This window comes from Phyllobates terribilis, unplaced genomic scaffold (assembly GCF_046119375.1).
Source record: "Phyllobates terribilis strain yellow unplaced genomic scaffold, ASM4611937v1 Scaffold_11__3_contigs__length_659146591, whole genome shotgun sequence".
Taxonomy (NCBI): Eukaryota; Metazoa; Chordata; class Amphibia; order Anura; family Dendrobatidae; genus Phyllobates; species Phyllobates terribilis.
Window position 1 is genome coordinate 255,131,095 of NW_027362771.1, and position 22,806 is coordinate 255,153,900.

The 22,806-nt window shown below is 43.6% G+C and overlaps 1 protein-coding gene across 2 annotated transcripts in view; it reads left to right on the top strand.

The window, feature by feature from the left end:
* The first annotated feature begins 484 nt into the window (after window positions 1-484).
* LAMB1 (laminin subunit beta 1) overlaps window positions 485-22,806 on the top strand; it is a 70,399-nt gene continuing 48,077 nt past the window's right edge. Inside the window, exons 1-3 of one of the 2 annotated variants that reach the window (XM_073652178.1) lie at window positions 485-614; window positions 691-763; window positions 8,985-9,160. In XM_073652178.1, coding sequence (XP_073508279.1) covers window positions 730-763; window positions 8,985-9,160 — 210 coding nt within the window. In that variant the 5' untranslated portion in view covers window positions 485-614; window positions 691-729. Of the gene's footprint in view, window positions 764-8,984; window positions 9,161-22,806 lie in introns of both variants that reach the window. The other variant, XM_073652179.1, reaches the window with a different exon arrangement.

Consider the following 22,806-nt stretch of genomic DNA (forward strand, 5'->3'; position numbering starts at 1 on the left):
TAGATCCTATATATGTATAGTAGTATAGGATTAGATCCTATATATGTACAGTGTATAGTAGTATAGCATTAGATCCTATATATGTACAGTGTATAGTAGTATAGCATTAGATCCTATATATGTACAGTGTATAGTAGTATAGCATTAGATCCTATATATGTACAGTGTATAGTAGTATAGCATTAGATCCTATATAGGTATAGTAGTATAGCATTAGATCCTATATATGTACAGTGTATAGTAGCATAGCATTAGATCCTATATATGTACAGCAGTATAGCATTAGATCCTATATATGTACAGTGTATAGCAGTATAGATTTAGATTTTGTAGATGTACAGAATGAGAATGGCACCACTCCATTGTGTGTATATTTTAATTATACATGTGCATCTCATCTCATCTCATCTCATTCATTCCCACGTCTGAACAAGTCACCTCTGGAGGACACAGCAGTGCCCAGGATACAGAGGGTGTGACTACAGTGCAGCACAGGAGGTGGGGGACATGGCATCTGCACTGAGCATGCTCAAGAAAGTTAAAGTCTCAACTTTTTTGGGTCTGAAAAGAGAAATTCGTCAGTCATCCAGGGGGCAGGAGAGGAAGCGCAGCCTGTAAGACTGATGGTCTCCTCCTCATGTGTTGTACCCGGTCTACAGCTCGTGTCTTCATTGTCTTTTTCCTTCACAGGAGGGAAGTGATCGTGTGTGAGCCCCAGCCAGGAGGACAATGGGGCTGCTTCAGGTGCAAGCACTCATCCTAGGTAATGATCAGAGCTTGTCTGGGTGCAGCACCTTCATGTGATCTCTGCTCCTCTAGTGATGCAGATGCTGGGGCTAAACTTCACAGCTGAGAGTCCGTTGCAATGTGACCTTCAGCATTTGACTCTTTGCTGTATAGAGGGGAACCAGATCGTAGACTATGACACTTTTATGGACCCTGTTGCTTTTGTGCAGGATGTTGCTGCTGATAAAGCCTATATTTCATCCCTACAGTAGGTCTATTATTACCTGACCTGCTTCCATCTGAGCTGGTATAGATCTATGGATGAATGATTTCTGAATATGCAGAATTATCATTTTAATGATCCAGCAGATGGGACTGTTCACATGTTCATGTTCTGGTGCTGGGAGTGGACATTGATAAAAATCTGCTAAATTAATTACAAGCTAATTTACATGCTACAATGTTTTCATTGAAATCCATAATAGCTTCAGAGGTGATCATTTTAATATTTTTTTTCACATTATTTACACAGAGTGCCTATTGTTACATTATTTGGTTTTCATTCACACTACACATCACATAACACATCACATAACTGCTTGATATGACCATCGCTTCTTATAGTATGGATTGTAGAAAAAGAAAGCATGTTCTATGGCCAGCTCTGACAAAGGAACATTACTCTGGGTGTGTCTGCTGGGGGTTTGCTCCAATGTTGTACAACCCAGGTGAACATCTAATGAAGTCCTTATAAGACTACAATTTGAGGGAGGATGGCTAAAATGAGAAACCAAAGCTCATTAATCCATTATATATCATGCCTAAGCATTCTTGGGCAGCTTGTCTAGATCTGTGATGTCCTTCTGGGTCCTGTAGTTCTGCGGCAAGCAGAATTCAGTACTGACTAACCCTATAGTGAATGAAGCACATAAAGTTTCTGAATTCCTCTTCTGGCATAGTATATATTATACCACTTATCTCTTTGATAAGGAAGACCTTTTTGTGAACTTTCCTAATTTATCATGGACACTCCCTTGGAATTCGCTGACTTTAAACTTTATTCTCTGAAAGAGGAAAGTCTGTTCACTTCAAGTTTAGAAACATTTCAAACTTCATTTAGGTTTCTATTACTTTCATCGTAAGCTTCAAAGTTAGAACTACAGATGGATGCCATTTAAGACCCGCACAAAGTCCACCCACAGCATTATCTAGCTTTGCTCTGCTGGTACATCTGTTTTGTATTCCATTTCTTTAAAGACTTTATTAATACCATGCCTGAATGTCTTGTTTTTTCTCATGTATACTGAGGCATTGGGATATAAAACATGTAACTTATTTTTTGTTAGAAAAAGTATGGTTGTAATCTAGACATAACACTGAAAAGATTTTAATACCTGACCCCATAAAGGGCTTCACATTCTACAGCATGAAAATGCTTAATTACCCCCAACAAAGGGAACAGTAATGTAATGAGAAGTGGGGGAGTGCTCTGTAGGTTGCCAGCAGTAGGATTATAAAGGTTCTTAATGAAAGCTGCCCTTTTCTGTAGCCTCCCTCCTGACAGCATATCATTACAACTGGCTACAGTCACACGTTCAGTATTTGCTCAGTATTTTACATCAGTATTTGTAAGCCAAAACCAGGAGTGGAACAATCAGAGGAAAAGTATAATAGAAACACGTCACCACTTCTGTATTTATCACCCACTCCTGGTTTTGGCTTACACATACTGATGTGAAATACTGAACGTGTGACGGTAGCCTAAGGCTATGTGCCCACGTTGCGGAAATGTAGCCGAAAATTTGCGCTTCATTTCCGCATGTCCTTTCCCAGAAAAACGCATGCCTTTACGCGTTTTCGCCATGCGGAATTGCCTTGCGTTTTTTATTGCATTGAAAAGGCAATTCCACATGCGGAAACGCAAAATGAATGGACATGCTGTGGATTTTTGTGCGCATCAAAAACGCTGCGGAAAAATCCGCAGCATGGGCATAGAACTTGCGGATTCTCATTGGGGACCATGGGGGACGGATTAACAAGCGTTTTACAAGCGTTACCGCTGCGGAAATTCCGCATCAAATACGCTTGTAAAACACTACGTGGGCACATACCCTAAGGCTCCGTACCACCCGCCATAAATGCAAATATGTGAATGAAGGAGTATGATGGATATCATTTTCACACTAATCTATTGAACTGGGTTTTGGCAGAGTGCAACATGACAAAATAATTTACTATAAAATCTGTTTATTGACACCTATATAAAGATAAAACATAAAGGCACTTAATAAAAATTGGTATACCTGTAAGAAAGTATAAACATTTTTTTTTAAATAAATATGCAAGCAACAAACCAAAAAAAGCTAAGGTGAAAGTTTTATGATGAGTTTCTTGATGGAGATTCCTATATTTTTGAATCAATGTCAGGATCAACAAACATCAAGAAACTCTAAAGGCATAATATAATGGAAATGTGATAGAAGCACTCAAGTAGTTGTTTCCCTGTCCACCAGCAGACTCTTCAGCTTAATTAATAGCTCACTGTATAATTTCCTTTCCTGATGTCACAAGCAGTGAGATATCAATCAAGCTAACAAAACTGGTGCTGGGCAGGGAAACATCCTGGGGAGGCAGTAGCTTGTTAAGTGCTCTCTCATGCCCAGTGCACTTAATATCTAATTTGCATATTAATTAAAATGGAGATTATCGGTAATTCAACAACAGATAGAAGATGTAAAGAGTTACATTTGAAAGACCTGCATGGAGGTTGATCTTACTGATAGATTCCCTTTAAAGTACTTTAAGAAATTAGTCAATTGGATCTACGTCGTAAGTCATAATTTTTAATCTGATTTTTTTTTTTTTTTTTTTTTATACCTGGATTTTAACTTCTAACTTTGGAAATGTATAGAAAAAAATTGCATATAGCTTACATGATATGGTACATACCAATAACTCAAAAATGAATGCTAAACAAAGTAAAGTACAAAGCACATGCGGTGCTCTGAGTTCCCTGGGAAGGGCCACTAATTCTGGAATCCTAACATCTATTTGAGAAGAGGAAGACTATTGAGTCCCAATGTTTGTTTAGCCTTTGAAGTTAAACTGGGCTGTGGAATTTTGTGTGGTTAACTGATCAGTGTGGAGGGTTTTTTGTATGAGGAAAGTAGGGGGGTTTTCATTGCTGATGAGGTGACCAGGATTTTCACCGCTTTGTAAAGCAGAATTTTGAGTTGTCTTTTCAGCCTTATGTTGGTATGAGTCACTATAGATCACATAGACCAAAGTCATATAGACGTTAACTGTCATTTTTAGGGAGGTTGTAATGTTGCAATTGCTTAATTTTTTCCAAAAACCGGAGTGGATGTCATAAAATAAAGAAAAAAACAGCTTTCTTCTAATGGTGTCAAATACATTTTTTTTTTAAAGATGTATTCAGTTAAAATGAACCATAAATCGAGGTGTGTGACCTCACCCTAATATTACCGAGTGGTATAAAACACACACAAGCATTGTGCCAAGCCTTATCTGTCAAGCATAGATTTCATTTTTTCAGTGGAAAAATTCTGTCTTTAGACATTGATAAATACAGTCGTGGTCAAATGTTTTGACACTGACATATATTTTGTTTGCTGCTTCAGTTTTTTTCAGGTTTTTTTTTTTGACAAATGCTCGTTAATGCAAAGATTCAATATTCACACTGTCGGGCATTTTTGAGGATTGACCACAGGTTTTCAATGGGATTGAGATCTGGGGAGCTTCCTTGCATTGGACCCAAAATTTCAATGTTTTGTTCACTGAGCAAGTTAGTTATCACTTTTGCCTTGTGACACGGTGCTCCATCATGAAAAAACATTGTTCATCATCAAGTTGCTCCTTAATCATTTGGAGAGGTTGCTCTTTGAGAATCTTTAACTATCATTCTGTATTCATGTCAGTGCTCTTAGGCAAAAGTGTGAGTGAGTCCAATCTACTCCCCTGGATGAAAAGCAACCCCACACATGAATGGTTTCAGGATGGTTCACTGTTGATATGACACAGAACTCATGCTAGGGCTGACATTTTTGTCTCCAGATAATCATTCTTCTAGTCCCCTGCAGTCCAATCCCTGTATTTGTCCACAGTCTGATATTCTGCAGAAAGTACAGTGATCAGAGTTATTTTCTCTGATGAAGCCCCCTTCAGACTGTTTAAGATATCTGGAAGAATGAGTGGAGGAGAAAAGGTGAGTGCTATCATGAGTTCTGTGTCATGCCAACAGTAAAGCATGTTGAGATCCTTTAAGTGTGAGTTGCTTTGCAGTCAAAGCAGTGGACTCGCTCATTATTTTGCCGAAGAACACTGCCATGAATAAATAATGGGATCTAAACTAAACATCCTCCAAAACTAACTTGTCCCAACAATTCAGGAGCAATTTGGAGATGAACACTGTTTTGTCCAGCATGATGGGGCACTATGCCACCAGACAAAAGTGATAACTAAGTGGCTTGGTCAACAAAACATTGAAATTTTGGGTCTATGGCCAGGAAACTCCCCAGGTCTCAATCCCATTGAGAACCTGTGGTCAATCCACAAAAAGCAGGTCGACAAACAAAAACACAGAAATTGTGATGAATTCCAAGCACTGATTAGGCAAAGATGGTTCATCAGTCAGGATTTGGCCAAGAAGCTGACTTTCAGCATGCCAGGTCTAATTGCAGAAGTCTTGAAAAATAAGGGACAACACTGTAAATATTGGGTCTTTACATTATCTTGATGTATTTATCAATAAAAGTGTAAATCTTATGAAATGCTGATAATTGTACGTAAGTAACCATAGAAACATCCAACTAAAAGATCCAAAAACACTAAAGAAGAAATCTTTGTGAAAACCAAAATTTGTGTCAGTCTCAAACCTTTTGGCAACAACAGTATATGTAATGACTGTGATTAACCTTCCACATGCCAAACACCCCTATTATTTATTTTTTGAAACATAACATGGTTGTGGTCAGGTGGGTTGCAATATTTGTCTGTTTTACTATTATATTGTCCTTTATACTGGAGGGGTCCAGCAAAAATAAGTGGATTACGAGGGTTCCTACTGTGCTTTTGGTACCAAGAATTAATTTTTGGTTCATTAAAGGGGTTGTCCAGCACAACAAAAAAGTTTCATCGTGTTTGAAATGCAACTTACAGGTATATTTCATTTGTCAAATGTGTCCACGTCACACTCCAAGACCATGCCTGACTCCAGAGACTCAATTCCTGCCTTGTTTCAACACTACAGCGAGTTTCTTATTATGGCACCCATACTTAGTCAACAATCTTGTGTAGAGGAGCCTCCCAACTTTCCCCCAATAGATTGTCAGGGGAGGAAACAAGGATCGGGCATGTTAAATTTCAACACCTGTTGCTTTTGTTGTCAAAGGAGAAAAGCCACAGCCACAGTGGCATACCCCTTCTCCCTCCTGAAAACGTATGCATACTTTGCCGAAATAAGTTTTCATGTGATGGAGGCGAGGAGGAAATTAGGAAAAACACTTATTATGCTTACTTATTATATTCTGCAGCACTTTAAAGACATTATCATCACTGTCCCCATTGGGGATCACAATCTAGATTCCCTATCAGTATGTCTTTGGAGTGTGGGAGGAAACTGGAGGAGACCCACGTAAACACGGGGAGAACATACAAACTCCTTGCAGATGTTGTCCTTGGTGGGATTTAAACCCAGGACCCCAGCGCAGCAAGGCTGCAATGCTAACAACTGAGCCACTGTGCTGCCCTAAATATATTTGGCCTGAGCATTTGCTAAAACAGTGGTTACATAGAATAATAACCCATCATAGGGACATTATTCATAAGTGTATCCCAGTAAGTCTAAATTATTAAATACTAAGAAATATATTAAAAACTAAAATTCATGGGAAAACCCATAAACACATAAAAGGAATCTAATTCCGTGCCCTATTATTTATTTATTTATTTATTTTTATGCACACATTTTTGATCTTTCACATCTGTTGTACAGTCCTGTCTTACTAATTTGCTAATTGCTCTCCCTCTCATCTGGTATCTTTCCCTCTTCTTTTAAACACGCCAGCATACATCCATTACTTAAAAAACCATCCCTTGACCAGAACTGCACGGACAACTACAGACCTGTTTCCAATCTTCCCTTTATCTCTAAACTCTTGGAACGCCTGGTCCACTCCCGTCTAATCCGCTATCTCTCAGACAACTCTCTCCTCGACCCTCTACAATCTGGTTTCCGCTCTTTACATTCTACTGAAACTCCCCTCACTAAAGTCTCTAATGATCTACTAACAGCTAAATCTAATGGTCACTACTCCCTGCTGATTCTCCTGGATCTCTCTGCAGCATTCGACACTGTGGATCACCAGCTCCTCCTCACTATGCTCCGCACTAATGGCCTCAAGGACACTGTTCTCTCCTGGTTCTCCTCATATCTCTCTGACGGCTCCTTCTCTGTGTCTTTCGCCGGCTCCTCCTCCTCTCTCCTTCCCTTTACTATCGGGGTTCCTCAAGGATCAGTCCTAGGCCCCCTTCTTTTCTCCTTATACACCGATCCCATTGGACAAACAATCAGCAGATTCGGTTTTCAGTACCATCTCTATGCTGATGACACCCAATTATACACCTCTGCTCCAGACATCACCCCTGCATTACTACAAAAGACCAGTGATTGTCTTTCTGCTGTGTCTAACATTATGTCCTCCCTGTGCCTAAAACTGAATCTGTCAAAAACTGAACTACTCGTATTTCCTCCCTCCACTAACCTACCTGTGCCCTATATTGCCATTTCCGTTTGTGGCTCAACCATTACTCCCCAGCAACAAGCCCGCTGTCTTGGGGTGATTTTTGATTCAGATCTTTCCTTCACTCCTCACATAAAATCACTCGCTCGTTCATGTCCTCTACACCTCAAAAACATCTCAAGAATCAGGGCTTTTCTCACCTTTGACTCGGCAAAAACTCTTACTGTAGCTCTTATTCATTCTCGTCTGGACTACTGCAACTCTCTACTAATCGGTCTCCCTCTTACTAAACTCTCCCCTCTCCAATCCGTCCTTAACGCAGCAGCCAGGATCATATTCCTCACCAACCGCTACACCGATGCCTCTTCCCTGTGCCAGTCATTGCATTGGTTGCCCATCCAATACAGAGTTCAATTTAAACTTATCACGCTTACCCACAAAGCGCTCCATGCTTCAGTACCCCCCTACATCTCCTCCCTTGTCTCAGTCAACCACCCTACGCGTGCCCTCCGTTCTGCCAATGACTTAAAACTTAAATTCTCCATAATCCGAACTTCCCACTCCTGTCTCCACGATTTCTCGCGTGCTGCGCCAATTCTTAAGAATGCACTACCCAGGACAGTTCGATTAATTCCCAATACCCACAGTTTCAAGCAGACCCTAAAAACCCATTTCTTTAGACTGGCGTATCGACTAAACACACTATCTGTCCGTCCCAGTTTTCCCCCATATTAAAATCTTCTTCAATTTCAGGTTCATACCAACCATGCACTTAATAGCCTCGGTCAGGAGTGCACACATACTGGCAGGCGACCAGTCCATGTATTATTATTTATCCTATATAGTATATCAAGGCTGCATTATACAATATATGTACATTTTACCTTTTGTGTCTCCCCCATTTCCTCATAGACTGTAAGCTTGCGAGCAGGGCCCTCACTCCTTTCGAGATGAGATATGCTTATTCTGTATTGTCTGTATAAGTCCCCCCTAAAACTTGTAAAGTGCTGCGGAATATGTTGGCGCTATAAAAATAAAAAATTATTATTATTATTATAAGGGGTTCCTGTTTGTGTTCATGTCTCATGATGTCACTTCTTCTACATAAGGACAGTGACATAAATAACCATGTTAGTATTTTTTTTTATTATTGTTTCCTGTGTAGATAGTGTTTTTCTTTTCTTGAAGGTGTGTGTGTGTGTAAATGGAAAAAAAAAAAAAAAAAAAAATATATATATAATTTGTGTGTGTTTATTTTTTATGTGTACGGGGCCGCTTCCAGCAATTTAACACGTGAATAGAGAAGCCACCCAGACTTTTTATTAGCTGTAAAAATGCATTTAAGTGACTGTAAAGACTGTTTAAAGTATTCTGTCCATTTTTATGTATAAGCATAAGTAGCTCAAGTTCCCGATAAGGCCCGCGTTAAGTTCAGCTCTTCCATTGTAGCTTCATACACTTATTTATTGAATGATTCTTTACTTTGTTTTATTTCAGCGATCATTTTGGGAGTTGCCCATCCTCAGGATCCAGACTTCAGCCATGGCTGTGCTGAAGGCAGCTGCTACCCCGCCACCGGTGACTTGTTAATAGGACGTGCGGAACAACTTTTTGCATCCTCCACATGTGGGATCAAGAAACCTGAATCTTTCTGTATTGTCAGCCATCTCCAGGTAATCCTCATTCTAGATCCTCTTAAATATTAACCCTGTCACTGTCCACTCTCTTTTCAGTGGAATTATTTTCCCATGAAATTTGAGCGATAGAGAATGAATGCTATGCGTCCTATGGGGGATATGTAGATCTTCCCAGGCACAGATGCAGCTCTCCCCCTCAACATTCCCAACCAAACACAAAACATCTGGCTGTAAACTGACTGTAATGTGAATATTCACACACAGACACATTGTTTAAACAGTTGCATCTGTATAGTGTTTCCTGCCCTTGTTTACTCTGCTCTCTAACTTCAAGACCTTTTTCTTTCCTGCATTAACCCTTCAAATACTTATAAAACCACAATAAAGTCTACATTGATTAGCTATAATTTTAAAATGCTGCCAATCATAGCGGGCATTTACACTGCAAGATAATTGTGAACAAGCGTTGTTAAAAGTGCTCGTTTCACAATTATCTTGCTGTGCAAACAGGCTGCTGCTGATTTTGCAGCATAAAAGATCATCGTTCTCGGCGGTGCATCATCCTGTGTAAACAGGACTTGCTCTGCAGAGAACATTTGCAGCCTATGCGCAGTGAAAGTGTAGATTGCTTAGTGTGCATCATTTACCTTGTCTGCCTTTGTAAACAGGCAGTCAAACGAACCCTGATTGGTGAAAATTTACCGATTGGTGGTCTTATCGTGGAGCTGGTTGGTCTGTGTAAACGGACCCTAAGTTTCACTTAAAGGAAATCTCTTAGCAGGATTTCACACCGCCCGTCTATCTATCTATCTATCTATCTATCTATCTATCTATCTATCTATCTATCTATCTATCTATCTATCTATCTATCTATCTATCTATCTATCTATCTATCTATCTATCTATCTATCTATATCCATATGTGGCTCTTTCAAAGACAAATTCAGCAATTCCTTTACCTAGCCAGTCCGTTCCTCAGCTCCCAAAAAATCAGTGTTTGCATGTACATGCAAATGAGCATGAAGTGCTTTTGGCACGTGAAAGTGACGCACCCCCTGGGCCATGTTCAAGGGATACCCGGAGCCGGATCTCGATGGGGGTAGTAGTCCTGGTGGCGGTGACCCGGTCCGTGCCCAGGGTGTCAAACTAAGTGGCAGTCTATGGCAGTAGATGTTAACTTGATCGACTACGCCACCCGTTGAGTGCGGCTTTGAAGCCGCCGCTGCAGAACAGTCCGCTGAGGCCGGTGGTATATGTGCAGCAGTGATGGTATAACCCCCAACGGGAGGGGTATGGCCTCAGGGCAGCAGGTGTGGATGATGGGTGTAGTTATGTTGAAGAAAGGAGAGTCAGAGACTTGAGGTGCAGTTTCAGGGTTTTTACTCACGGTTGTTCTCTGTCACTCTGGCCTTGAGTGACCACCCGAGCCGTGCTGCGTCCACCAGGTCCTGGACTCGGCTAACCCCCAGGCAGTTCTGGAGCGTGGTCCTGAGCTCCCTTCTCCCTCTCTGTCTCTGGCCATTCCCACCAGGGATCCACCTTTGGCCGGCTCCCTCGGGTCTCTTAGTGGTCAAACCTCCTTTGGGTTCCCTGACCCTATGCTTGGTGTGCCTTTCTGGTGGATTTGGTGAGGGTCGTGGCAAATCTTGACCACGACCTCCGGTTCCTGGCTGAGGATAAGTGGCCTCCACCAGTTCGGGTTCCGGTACCCGTGTCCGCCAACCCTTCACCCTTTCTGGTCTGTTTCTGGGTTCTTAGGGTTCCTTCTGACTCTGCTTCTCTGGGCCTTTCTTCCTCCTCTCTCTCTTCAATGCAGGCTTGGCCCTGGAGCTGGGCCCAGCCGGAGCCACAGCTCCCTGTCAGCCCTCCTGGCTGAGTTCCCCTGCTCAAAAAGACCCTGTCCTAAGATGGTGCCCACCTTATATACTCCCTCTATGTGTGAGCCCAGGTGACTAGCACCCAATGAGCTCCTAGCTTTACCCAGAGTACTCCCCCCTATCTGCCCCTACACTACTGGGATGTTCCACCCCCCTCCCACTCCAGCCAGGGACAGACGCTGTCGTACCTGCACATTTACTTGGTGGGAGTACCGTAGTTCTGTCCCCCGGAAATGGGATGTATGTAGTGCATGCAGCCTACTGAGCTCAGTCCCACACTCCATCCTTACCCGGGAGTGGAATACCACACCTCTGGGTCGAGGTGCAATACCCCTGTAGCAGCCGAATCCTCAGGGTGCTACATTCCCCCCTGGTAAACCACAGCACGTCCTCGGGCTGTAAAAGAATAAAATATCCAAAAACATACAATTTTTTTTTTTTTTAAAACATCATAAACATATAAAACACTATATATATATATCAGCAGCATAATACTCTTCATATAAAACTTTTCATTATAAACATTCTTGTTTCTCCGGCCACGGTGCAACTTGTGACCGGGTAAAGTGCAACAGTCTCTTCTGGAAAAAACACAGTTCCTTTTAGAACCAGTAGGGGGCGCCTTAGAAAGCGCAACTATATACAAGGGGAGGTGGCCGCTCTCAGTCCTCGGCCAGTGGGATTAGGGAAGAATGACCGCTCTCAGTCCTCGGCCAGTGGGATTAAGGGACATACGGATAACAGTTTAATTTGCTGGTCCCAACGGGGACTATAATGGTAACAGTTCCTGTACCCTAACGGGTAACTATTTTACAGTTCCATTTACCGTACTTTAGTAGCGGCGTCCTCCTGCTCCTTCCTCCGTGTACCCTTCAGACCCGTCCGGGTCCTCTTGCTCCTCCTGACACCTCAGCTCTTTCTCTGTCAGTCAGTGTACATGAAGGGCATAGGGTCCTTTGGCACATTGGTGCCGGGTGAAGGTGACCTCATCACCCAGGTAAAGGTCACGACCTCTGTGTCCCTCCGGTAGGTGGGACTCGACATCTCTTCTGGTCACGAAGACGTCGCCGGGGGTGTGATGATTTCTGATGAAGCCCCAACCATGCTGCAGTTGGAATTTGATTACAGTCCCGGTGGCACGGGGACCGTGGGCTGCACGGGGGTTCCTTCGGGTCCGGCTCTTTTGTTCTGCACTCTTTACTTGCAGCCGCTCCTCGCGGACCCGTCTCTCTCTCCGTTCTCGCTCAAAGACTTCCAACTGCTGGCGGCAGCACTCCGCACGCTCAGTTGCGGCCGCCCGGGTCTCCTGAGTGAACCCGATGAGGTCTCCTCCTGCGGGGTCCCACTCAAACTGCGCCTCCTCTAACGAGAGCGGGGTCATCTTGACGGGCGCCGGAGCCGGGATTAGGGGCTCATCCAGGGGTCTTTCTTTCCGGAGTCGGGGATGGTGGTACTCCGGTGGCCACGCAAAGGGCTGCCCATCCGGGCAAGTGTGCTGGGCAAACAAGTCTTCACCCAGGTGCGGCACAGTGGAAGTTGAGGGCGCGGTGGTGGCAGCGGCGCCCGGGATCACTAGGCCTTGCGACCAGGCTTGGGGTACCCTGAAGGTAAAGGGCACCGTGAAGACGGCGGCGCCCGGGGGCACTCGGCCTTGCGACCAGGCCGGTGGCGTCTCCTGCTTGGCCGCGCTCAGGGTTGAGGCGCGTAACGTCACAGGGGGCGTGGTCGCGGCTCCTGCTTGGGGCCTAGTCTGGAGCGGTAGCGGTGCGGCAACGGGCACGATCAGTGGGACTTCGGGCTCTGCGACGGGGAGCGGGGGTAGGCTTACGGTGGCTGGGCTCGGGGTAGTAACGTCCCCTTTACTTGCCTCCGTCTCTTCAGCTCCCTCTGCGGCGTCGTCTCCGGCCTCCGTCCCTTCTGCATCCTCTTCAGGGGCAGGCGTGCTCCTCGTTGCGGGTGGTGTGCTCCGCTGGCGGGTTCCAGCCTGCCGGGCCATCTCCCTGCTCCACTCCATCAGCGTTTCTCGCTGCACCTGGGCCATCCTCCGTGCGAGGCCCTCCAGCGCGGTCTGTGCACGCTCCCGGTCTCGGGGGAGCTGTGCCAGGATCTCCACCAGGTCTTGTGGGGTGGTTGCTTGCATCAGGCTCCTGACCACAGGGTCGGTGCTGCCTGCCTCTCCCTCCATCTCCGGGTACGGCTCCTCCAGACTCCTCCAGGCTGCACCCATCTTCGCTCTTTTGTTCTCTATCCGCCCCCATTGAGGGCGGTCCTGGGCCAACTCGGTGATTGTCAGTTCCAGGGGCAGACCCCCCACGCTGATGGACATCACTAGCATCGCAGCCTCTGCTGGTGGGGGCGGTCTTCGTTTTTGGCGCCATTCTTGGTCCTGGCCCACGATGGGAGGTCGTCTCTTACCACCCTCTGGCACGCCCATAATGGCGTCCGCTCTGCCAGGGCGGGAAATCTTCTCAGATGGCGGGAATCGTCTCCCAGTGGCGGGAAACTCCGTGGATGGCGGGAAAAAGCTGCAGATGGCGGGAAACGACCCGTGATGGCGTCCGATGGCGGGGACCCTCCGGAATTGGCGGGAGACTTCTTTTTACGGTACAGATAAACTTTTCTTCAGGCACGCAGTACCCGGTGGTTGCGGGCACGTTATCCTGCCGACTACACCAAAGTTGACGCACCCCCTGGGCCATGTTCAAGGGATACCCGGAGCCGGATCTCGATGGGGGTAGTAGTCCTGGTGGCGGTGACCCGGTCCGTGCCCAGGGTGTCAAACTAAGTGGCAGTCTATGGCAGTAGATGTTAACTTGATCGACTACGCCACCCATTGAGTGCGGCTTTGAAGCCGCCGCTGCAGAACAGTCCGCTGAGGCCGGTGGTATATGTGCAGCAGTGATGGTATAACCCCCAACGGGAGGGGTATGGCCTCAGGGCAGCAGGTGTGGATGATGGGTGTAGTTATGTTGAAGAAAGGAGAGTCAGAGACTTGAGGTGCAGTTTCAGGGTTTTTACTCACGGTTGTTCTCTGTCACTCTGGCCTTGAGTGACCACCCGAGCCGTGCTGCGTCCACCAGGTCCTGGACTCGGCTAACCCCCAGGCAGTTCTGGAGCGTGGTCCTGAGCTCCCTTCTCCCTCTCTGTCTCTGGCCATTCCCACCAGGGATCCACCTTTGGCCGGCTCCCTCGGGTCTCTTAGTGGTCAAACCTCCTTTGGGTTCCCTGACCCTATGCTTGGTGTGCCTTTCTGGTGGATTTGGTGAGGGTCGTGGCAAATCTTGACCGCGACCTCCGGTTCCTGGCTGAGGATAAGTGGCCTCCACCAGTTCGGGTTCCGGTACCCGTGTCCGCCAACCCTTCACCCTTTCTGGTCTGTTTCTGGGTTCTTAGGGTTCCTTCTGACTCTGCTTCTCTGGGCCTTTCTTCCTCCTCTCTCTCTTCAATGCAGGCTTGGCCCTGGAGCTGGGCCCAGCCGGAGCCACAGCTCCCTGTCAGCCCTCCTGGCTGAGTTCCCCTGCTCAAAAAGACCCTGTCCTAAGATGGTGCCCACCTTATATACTCCCTCTATGTGTGAGCCCAGGTGACTAGCACCCAATGAGCTCCTAGCTTTACCCAGAGTACTCCCCCTATCTGCCCCTACACTACTGGGATGTTCCACCCCCCTCCCACTCCAGCCAGGGACAGACGCTGTCGTACCTGCACATTTACTTGGTGGGAGTACCGTAGTTCTGTCCCCCGGAAATGGGATGTATGTAGTGCATGCAGCCTACTGAGCTCAGTCCCACACTCCATCCTTACCCGGGAGTGGAATACCACACCTCTGGGTCGAGGTGCAATACCCCTGTAGCAGCCGAATCCTCAGGGTGCTACAAAAGCTCTTGTCAAGTCTCCGTCACTCCAGCTCTATTCCCTGCTTAGCGCTACTCCCTCTGCTTTTTTGACCACTCTTTAACTTAAAGTCAAGCAGAAGGTGGCAGAGCTGGAGTGACAGTCTTGAGAAGTGCTTTCATTGGCCTAAAGTGCTTAAATTTCATTTGCATATCTATTGAAACGTTAATTTCTCAGTAATGTAGGAATGGACTGTCTAGGTGAAGGTGTTGCTGGATTTGTCTTCGAGAGAGCAACATGTGGATATCAATATTTAAGGGGAGGGGTGGGAGAAATCTGGGTGACAGATTCCTTTTCAAAGGTTACCCAGGGGTATAAGAAGTTATTTTGATAGTTCAATGTATTTATATATGTAAATAAACATTTTATAATAAAATGATGAAATTAGCAGCGATGTTCACATGTAAGAACTTTTTCCTGATCCTAGAAGCTCCATTTCTACGTTCTTCCAGCACCGTCAGAGAGCTTGACCTTCTTTATGTGCCTACACTTGAGGAAGGGGCTGGTGTAGCTAATGATCTAAGCCAGCCAGAAAGACCCCTTCCATTATGTACAAACACACAGTAAGGAGGTTCAGCTCTCTGCCAGTGTCAGGAAGCTTCATAAACCTAGAAACAGGGCCTGAAATTGAGAACTTGGTGCCAATTTCATAATTCCAGTATATTAGTAAATCCTATAATTCATATTCACAAGCAATCTAAATGCCTTTTTATGTCTTTGGACAATCCCTTTAAAACCTTGACCTCAGAATTAAGATGGATGAGTAAACTCAAGAATTTATTGTATTGTTAATGATAAATTAATTGAAAGACAAAAATGAATATATTTTGATGTTCCATACAAAAATGCAACTTGCGGAAGAAGCAGCTTTTGAGGGTTTTATCAATGTAGTAGCTTTAATTTCCAAATGTTTTGTAACAACTAACAAGGGTTCACACCAAAACAGATTCTTGGACCAAAGCTTTGTGGCTTGATATCTCTTTGTTTTGAAGCACATTCCGGAATACGGTACATAGATTGAGGTTTCCAGTGTACAAAAAGAGCAGTGTCTAGACCGTTTCCTAATGACTGTAATTTCCTTTTTACTGACGCACAACTAATGTCTTTAATGGCATATCATAGAGGCTCTCATGGGGCCTGTGATAAAGGGGGCCCAACTCAGGCTGAACTCATCCCACTTAGGTAAACTTGAGCACTATAACCATAGTGAGGGGAAAATAACCAGAAATAGTTCATGTTCCACTTTCCAGGGTGCCAACCATCAAGAAATTCCAGGACAGTCAATAAAAATAATGCATTTTTTTCTTGTCAGTAAAAAAATAACTAAAATATATTTTTTAAGGCGTTCATGATTTCTTTTTTTTTTTAAGCTAAAGAAACATATACAGATTATTATTACTGTAATTATCCTCATTTTACAGTGAATGTAGCTAATGTCTACATATCAGAACTATGGGCTGTAGACATGTGCAAGGGCGGCCTTCTCTCCTAGAGTGGTTATGGAGATTGGGACCCTCCACCTTCCTGGGATGTCATTTTTGCTATAGATCTGGGACCCCCCCAGCACCATCTACCCTCTTATATCATGGCTGTGCTAGGACTAGTCATAGCAGTGCTCCTATTCAGTTTATAAAGTAGAATGATTTAGATTTTTTTTATTTTTAAGACAGGGAAAATATAGATTTTTGTACTGTGTATGCCAGTAGATAGAAAAATATTTAGATTTGAGAGTCCTCAGTGGTTGATACCTTTTAATGGCTAACTGAAAAGATGGTAACAAGTTGCAAGCTTTCGAGACTACTCAAGCCTCTTCATCAGGCTAGTATAACGCAAAATCTGAAGTCACATATTTATACTTGTCACATGGATTTATGTCATTCTACATCAACTAAGGAATGTGCTCATCAGACCTGTGGGGTCATCACAACCCTGGACCAAGTTACAGGATGATAAAACTTTCACACTCCTTATCTATTAACTGCTAAAATATTTATAGCCAGAACTGTTTATCTCTCTCTCCCATAGTAATAGCTCTGCTTTACGTCACCTGTCTCATCTATTGCATTATTTCTGTGTCCTATTGTGTATAAATATGTGACTTTTCAGATTTTGCATTATACAAGCCTGATAGAGAGGCCTGAGTAGTCTTGAAAGCTTGCAACTTGTTACCACCTTTTCAGTTAGCCATTAAAAGGTATCAACCACTAAGGACTCTCAAATCTAAATATTTTTCTTTACTTTTAAGAAAACTTTTGCATTATGTGTCAATATTTTCCTTCAATATTAAGCCAGAAGTGATGGTTATTAGCTTTGTGATGGTAGGTCTGTCCTTCTCTATTTGGCAGCTCTTGGGCAGCAGTCCTTTAACCGGTTCCCGACCGCCCACTGTACATAAACGTCGGCGCTGCCTGGGCTCTGTGCAGCGCCGACATTTAAAAACGGTGGGTGGTCCTGCAGCGCTCAGGACCCCCAGGGTCCTGCAAGCGCTGCGGTGCCAGTTCAGAGCGATAGCTCTGACATGTGGCATCATGGGGACCTGATTGGATCAGGTCCCCATGATGTTAACCTGTTCCTATCTTCTAGATGCCGCGATCCATAGCGATCGCGGCATTTAAAAGATAGTGACAGCCGGTGGTCGGCGATCGGGACCCCCACATACCTTAGCAGCGATGGGGATCCCGGTGCTGTGACCTCTGACATCATCGAGACCTGATTGGCTCAGGTCTCGATGATGTCAGCGTCACACCAGTCAATCAGAGAGATCACTAGGGAAGTTTGTTTTAGCAACAAACTTTCCCGGGCGATCTGGCTGATAAATACATTGTTTCTCCTCGGATCTCAGTGAGAGAGCAGAGGAGAATCAGTGTGACAAGAGCTGTCAGCCTTGCCACTGTAAAAGTGAAACAAAAAAAATCAAAAAAGAAAGTAAGAGTTAGGTTAGGGTCAGTCAGTCCTGTCAGATCAGTCAGTCCTGTCAGATCGGTCAGTCCAGTCCGGTACCGTCCGTTCAGTCCGGTCCGTTCAGTCCAGTCAAAAAATATAAAAATAAATTGGACCATCAGACTTATACTGCAGAGGAGGTGTATGCCCTGCTGTGTTCTGACACTAATGACAGTGCAATATCAGATGGAGATGTGGATTTTGAGGGCTTTAGTAGCGGCGACACTGAGAGCTCAGAAATGAGCAGTGATTCTGGTCCATCCTCAGCCCAAGGACCAGTACAGCAATAGGGGCAAATAGCGCTACTGGAGAAACGTCTCCAAATCAGGGAACACTGCCCAGTACAAGCGCTGTCCCTACTACTAGTGAATTGGCGCACGCCAGTGTACAAGGGGCTTTGCCACATGATCTAGCATTTCCCAGATGGGAGGCTTCGGATAAGGCTGCTCCATTCAGCCCTGATTTCAACGCCATTCCTGGTATAAATGTGGAGGTGGAAGATTTTGGACCAATTCACTTTCTTAATTTGTTTTTTACGGACAGCTTGCTAGAGCATATTGTCGTGCAAACAAATTTATACGCATCCCAATTCATAAGCCAGAATCCCCGATGTTACTATGCTAGGGCAAATTTATGGACACCAACTAATGTCCTGGAAATAAAAAATTTTTTAGGACTTACATTTGCCATGGGGCTTGTTAAAAAACCGAGCATTCGATCCTACTGGTCCAACCACCCTGTTCAAGCCACCCCTATGTTTTCAGTCGTTCTTACTAGGACCCGTTATGAAATGCTCATGCGGTTTTGGCATTTTAACGACAATAGTCAATGCCTGCCCAGAAATGCCCCAGAACATGACAGGTTATATAAAATTAGACCCATCATTGAAAATTTGTCAGAAAAATTCTTAAGGCTCCACACCCCAACACAAAATATTTCTATAGATGAGTCCCTTGTAAAATTCAAAGGAAGACTGCACCTCAAGCAATTTATCCCATCTAAAAGGGCAAGGTTTGGAATAAAGATCTATAAAATGTGCGAAAGTTCAACCGAATACACATCCGCTTTTTGCATATATGAGGGGAAAGATAGCCAACTAAACCCACCAGGATGCCCTACTTATCTGGGGACATCTGGAAAAATTGTTTGGGAGCTGATAAGTCCGTTTTTTCAAAAAGGCTACAATCTATATGTGGACAATTATTACACCAGCATACCCCTATTTAAAAGTCTGGTTGAACACAACATCGGGGCTTGTGGGACCATCCGTAAAAACCGTCAGGGGTTTCCACAACCATTGGTCAACCAAAAGTTTCAAAAGGGGGCAGTCAGGGGCTGTACGCAACGGAGAGCTGCTTGCCCTGAAATATAGGGATAAGAGGGATATTTTTGTCCTCAGCTCGATCCACACAGATGCCACAAGGGCCACTGTAGAACTAGGATCCACCACTCCGAAGCAAAAACCTGTGTCAGTCATTGACTACTACAAACACATGGGGGGTGTGGACCTTGCAGACCAGGTTCTACAGCCATACCAGGTATCAAGAAAGTCCTATACCTGGTATAAAAAGTTGGTTATTTATTTGTTTCAGGTGGCCACATACAATTCTTTTGTGTTGTACAAAAAAGCAGGAAATTCAGATCCTTTTCTTGATTATCAAGAAAAGGTAATTGAAAATCTTGTTTTTCAAAGTGTTAGCTCCACTCATCCATTAGAATCTGAGGATGTGAAAAGACTCTCTGAGCGACATTTTATTGCACTTATTCCAGCAACGGAAACAAGAAGGAACCCCCAGAAAAATGTCGTGTATGTACTAAGAGAGGAATGAGGCGTGATACCCACTACTATTGCCCACAATGCCCATCATTGCCAGCCTTATGCGTCACTGACTGCTTTAAAATCTTCCACACAGAACCACGTTTTTAAACTGTAAAAATGTATCCCAATTTGTCATTCAATCATTTGGTTCATTTAGTGAATGACACATTCGAGTAGAGCTCATTTAATTTCCAGTGGGGGGGGGGGGTTCTCCAAAATCTAAACCTTGTTTCTGGAAATCATCCATCGAGTTAAAATGGTCACTAAACCCATAGATGAATTCCCAGAGGGGTGTCATTTCCAAAATGGGGTCACTTCAGGGGGGATTCTTTAGTTCTGGTACTTAGCGCCTCTGAAAAGTGCCAGAACAGCAGAATCCCCCCTGAAGTGACCCCATTTTGGAAATGACACCTCTCTGGGAATTCATCTATGGGTTTAGTGACCATTTACCCATCTACTTATTTTCCCACCACTAGATTAATTTATACAGAGGAGTAGATTGTAAAATTCGGTCACTTGTTGGGGATTTCCTCTGTTTAGGCACCTCAGGGGCTCTCCAAAGGCAACATGGCGTCCGCTATCGATTCCAGTCAAATTTCCATTCCAAAAGTCAAATGGCGCTCCTTACCTTCCGAGCCATGCCGTGCGCCCAAACAGTGGCTTTGCACCACATATGGGGTATCAGTGTGCTCAGGAGAAATTGCACAACACATTATGGGGTCCATTTTTTCTGGCTGCCCTTGTGAAAATTAAAAATTTGAGGTTAAAGTAGCAGTTTTGTGAAAAAAAGTTAAATGTTCATTGTTTTCTTCCACATTCCAAAAATTCCTGTGAAGCACCTGAAGGGTAAATAAACTTCTTGAATGTGGTTTTGAGCACCTTGAGGGGTGCAGTTTTTAGAATGGTATCACTTTTGGGTATTTTCTGTCATAAAGGCTCCTCAAAGTCACTTCAAATAAGATGTGGTCCCTAAAAAAATGTTTTTGTAAATTTTGTTGTAAAAATGAGAAATCGCTGGTCAAATTTTAACCCTTATAGCTTCCTAACAAAAAAAAAATGTTGGTTCCAAAATTGTGCTGATGTGAAGTAGACATGTGGGAAATGTTATTTATTAACTCTTTTGTGTGACATATCTCTCTGATTTAAGAGCATGAAAATTCAAAGTTTGAAAATTGCTAAATTTTCAAAATTTTCGCCGAATTTCCGATTTTTTTCACAAAGAAACGCAAGTAATATCGAAGAAATTTTACCACTATCATGAAGTACAATATGTCACGAAAAAACAATCTCAGTATCAGGGGAATCCGTTGAAGCATTCCAGAGTAATTACCTCATAAAGTGACAGTGGTCAGAATTGGAAAAATTGGCCCGGTCACGAAGGCAAAAACAGGCTCTGGTGCGAAGTGGTTAACTGGCAAATGCAAGGAAAGATGTTTTCTGTGTGCTTTTTTTTTTTACCTTTTTTTTTCATATATATATATATATATATATATATATATATATATATATATATATATATATATATATATATATATATATATATATATATATATATATATATATATTTTTTAAGTTTAATATTTATTTTACATTGTTTCGATTCAAACCAGTCACAGGCAAACAACTATAATAGACATTTACCCCGCCCCTTCCCTCTCCCAAAAAAACAAGAAAAAAGGTATTCCCTCCCTCTTTTCTACACATCATCAACCCTACAAAATCCACTCCACACCTCTCCAGCTGTCGGGTTTTCATGTTCCCTAACCCTTTGTACAACAGCTAACCATTCTTTAACTGTAGGAGACTTCTTCTGCCGCTAGTGTCACGCGATTAATACCCATGCAATAAAGAATAATTTAATAATTAGTATTTTTTTTATCATCTGTACATTTTCAGCTTAGGGAAACTTTTTTTCTTAGTTTGTATTTCCATAAACACATTGTTTTTTTTCTTATGAATAGTTTGCTGGTATAAACTTTCAAAGCCCTTTGGTCTAGTTTCTATGGTACAGACTGTCTGGTTAGAGACAAGCTGCTGTGATAAAGCCCGTCATGGTGCTGTGAGCAGGAAAGGAGGAGGTGCAGCACAGCATAGAGTCAGTGGAAGTAGATTATTCGTGACCCATTGACCTATGATTATACTGGGACAAACTTTTTTTTTCTCATGGCAGTAACAGAAAAAAAGCGAAGACAGTATGTATTAACTTGTCAAGATACATGCGTATACACTTTCCAGCCTTAGCAATACGCTATATAGATTTATTTTAATAATTGCAATTGTTAACTAATACAATGAAAGATAATAAAAATTTGAGAGAGCGTTAACGCCCCCATACATATTAGATTATCATTGAGCTAAGCCGGCGATATTGACAGAATTGGCTGAAAATCTTAATGTGTATGGGAGCCTCTTGACCCTTCAAAATCCAAGTAAATCCGAGGCACCTGAAAACTTCTCATAGGGATAAAATATAACTTTTATTCTGTCTTTAAAAGCATATGGCAGTAGTTACAAATGAGGTAGATGACTCCATTAACGTTTTGCCTGTGGTAGACCTTTCTCAAGCCAAAAGTAGAAGTTACAAAAATCCGCCATCTTGTACTTTTGGCTTGAGAAAGGCCTACCATGGGCGAAATGTTGCTTGATTCATCTACCTCATTTGTAACTAGTGCCATATGCTTTTAAAGACAGAATAAAAGTTATATTTTATCCATATGAAAAGTTTTCTGGTGCCTCGGATTTCCTTGGATTTTGAAGCTGACTTGGACCTTGTGGGGGTCAGTCCGAGCCTGCACAGAGTGGGCTTTGGTGCATGAGAAACATCCACTGGACTCAGCCTCTTGACTCCTCCCTGACAGATGATGTCGGGGAAGAGAAGGATCTGGCATGTCTGATTTCATACTGCTGATCCTTGTGTTCTTCCTGAGATAAGCCACCACCAGAGGAGTCTGGCAGTAACTATCTCAGAGACAACACAGGAACGCTAGACTGAGCTGAGGGGAGTATGAGAGAGAGCTGTTGGCCGAACTGTCGTTTGGATGACAGCCATCTATATGGGAGCTTAAAACTGGGCACCAGATGGTAACTAAAATCGTTGCAAATGAGAATAAAAATATAATTTTGCCATTGTATTTTCAGACTTTTCAAATATAATT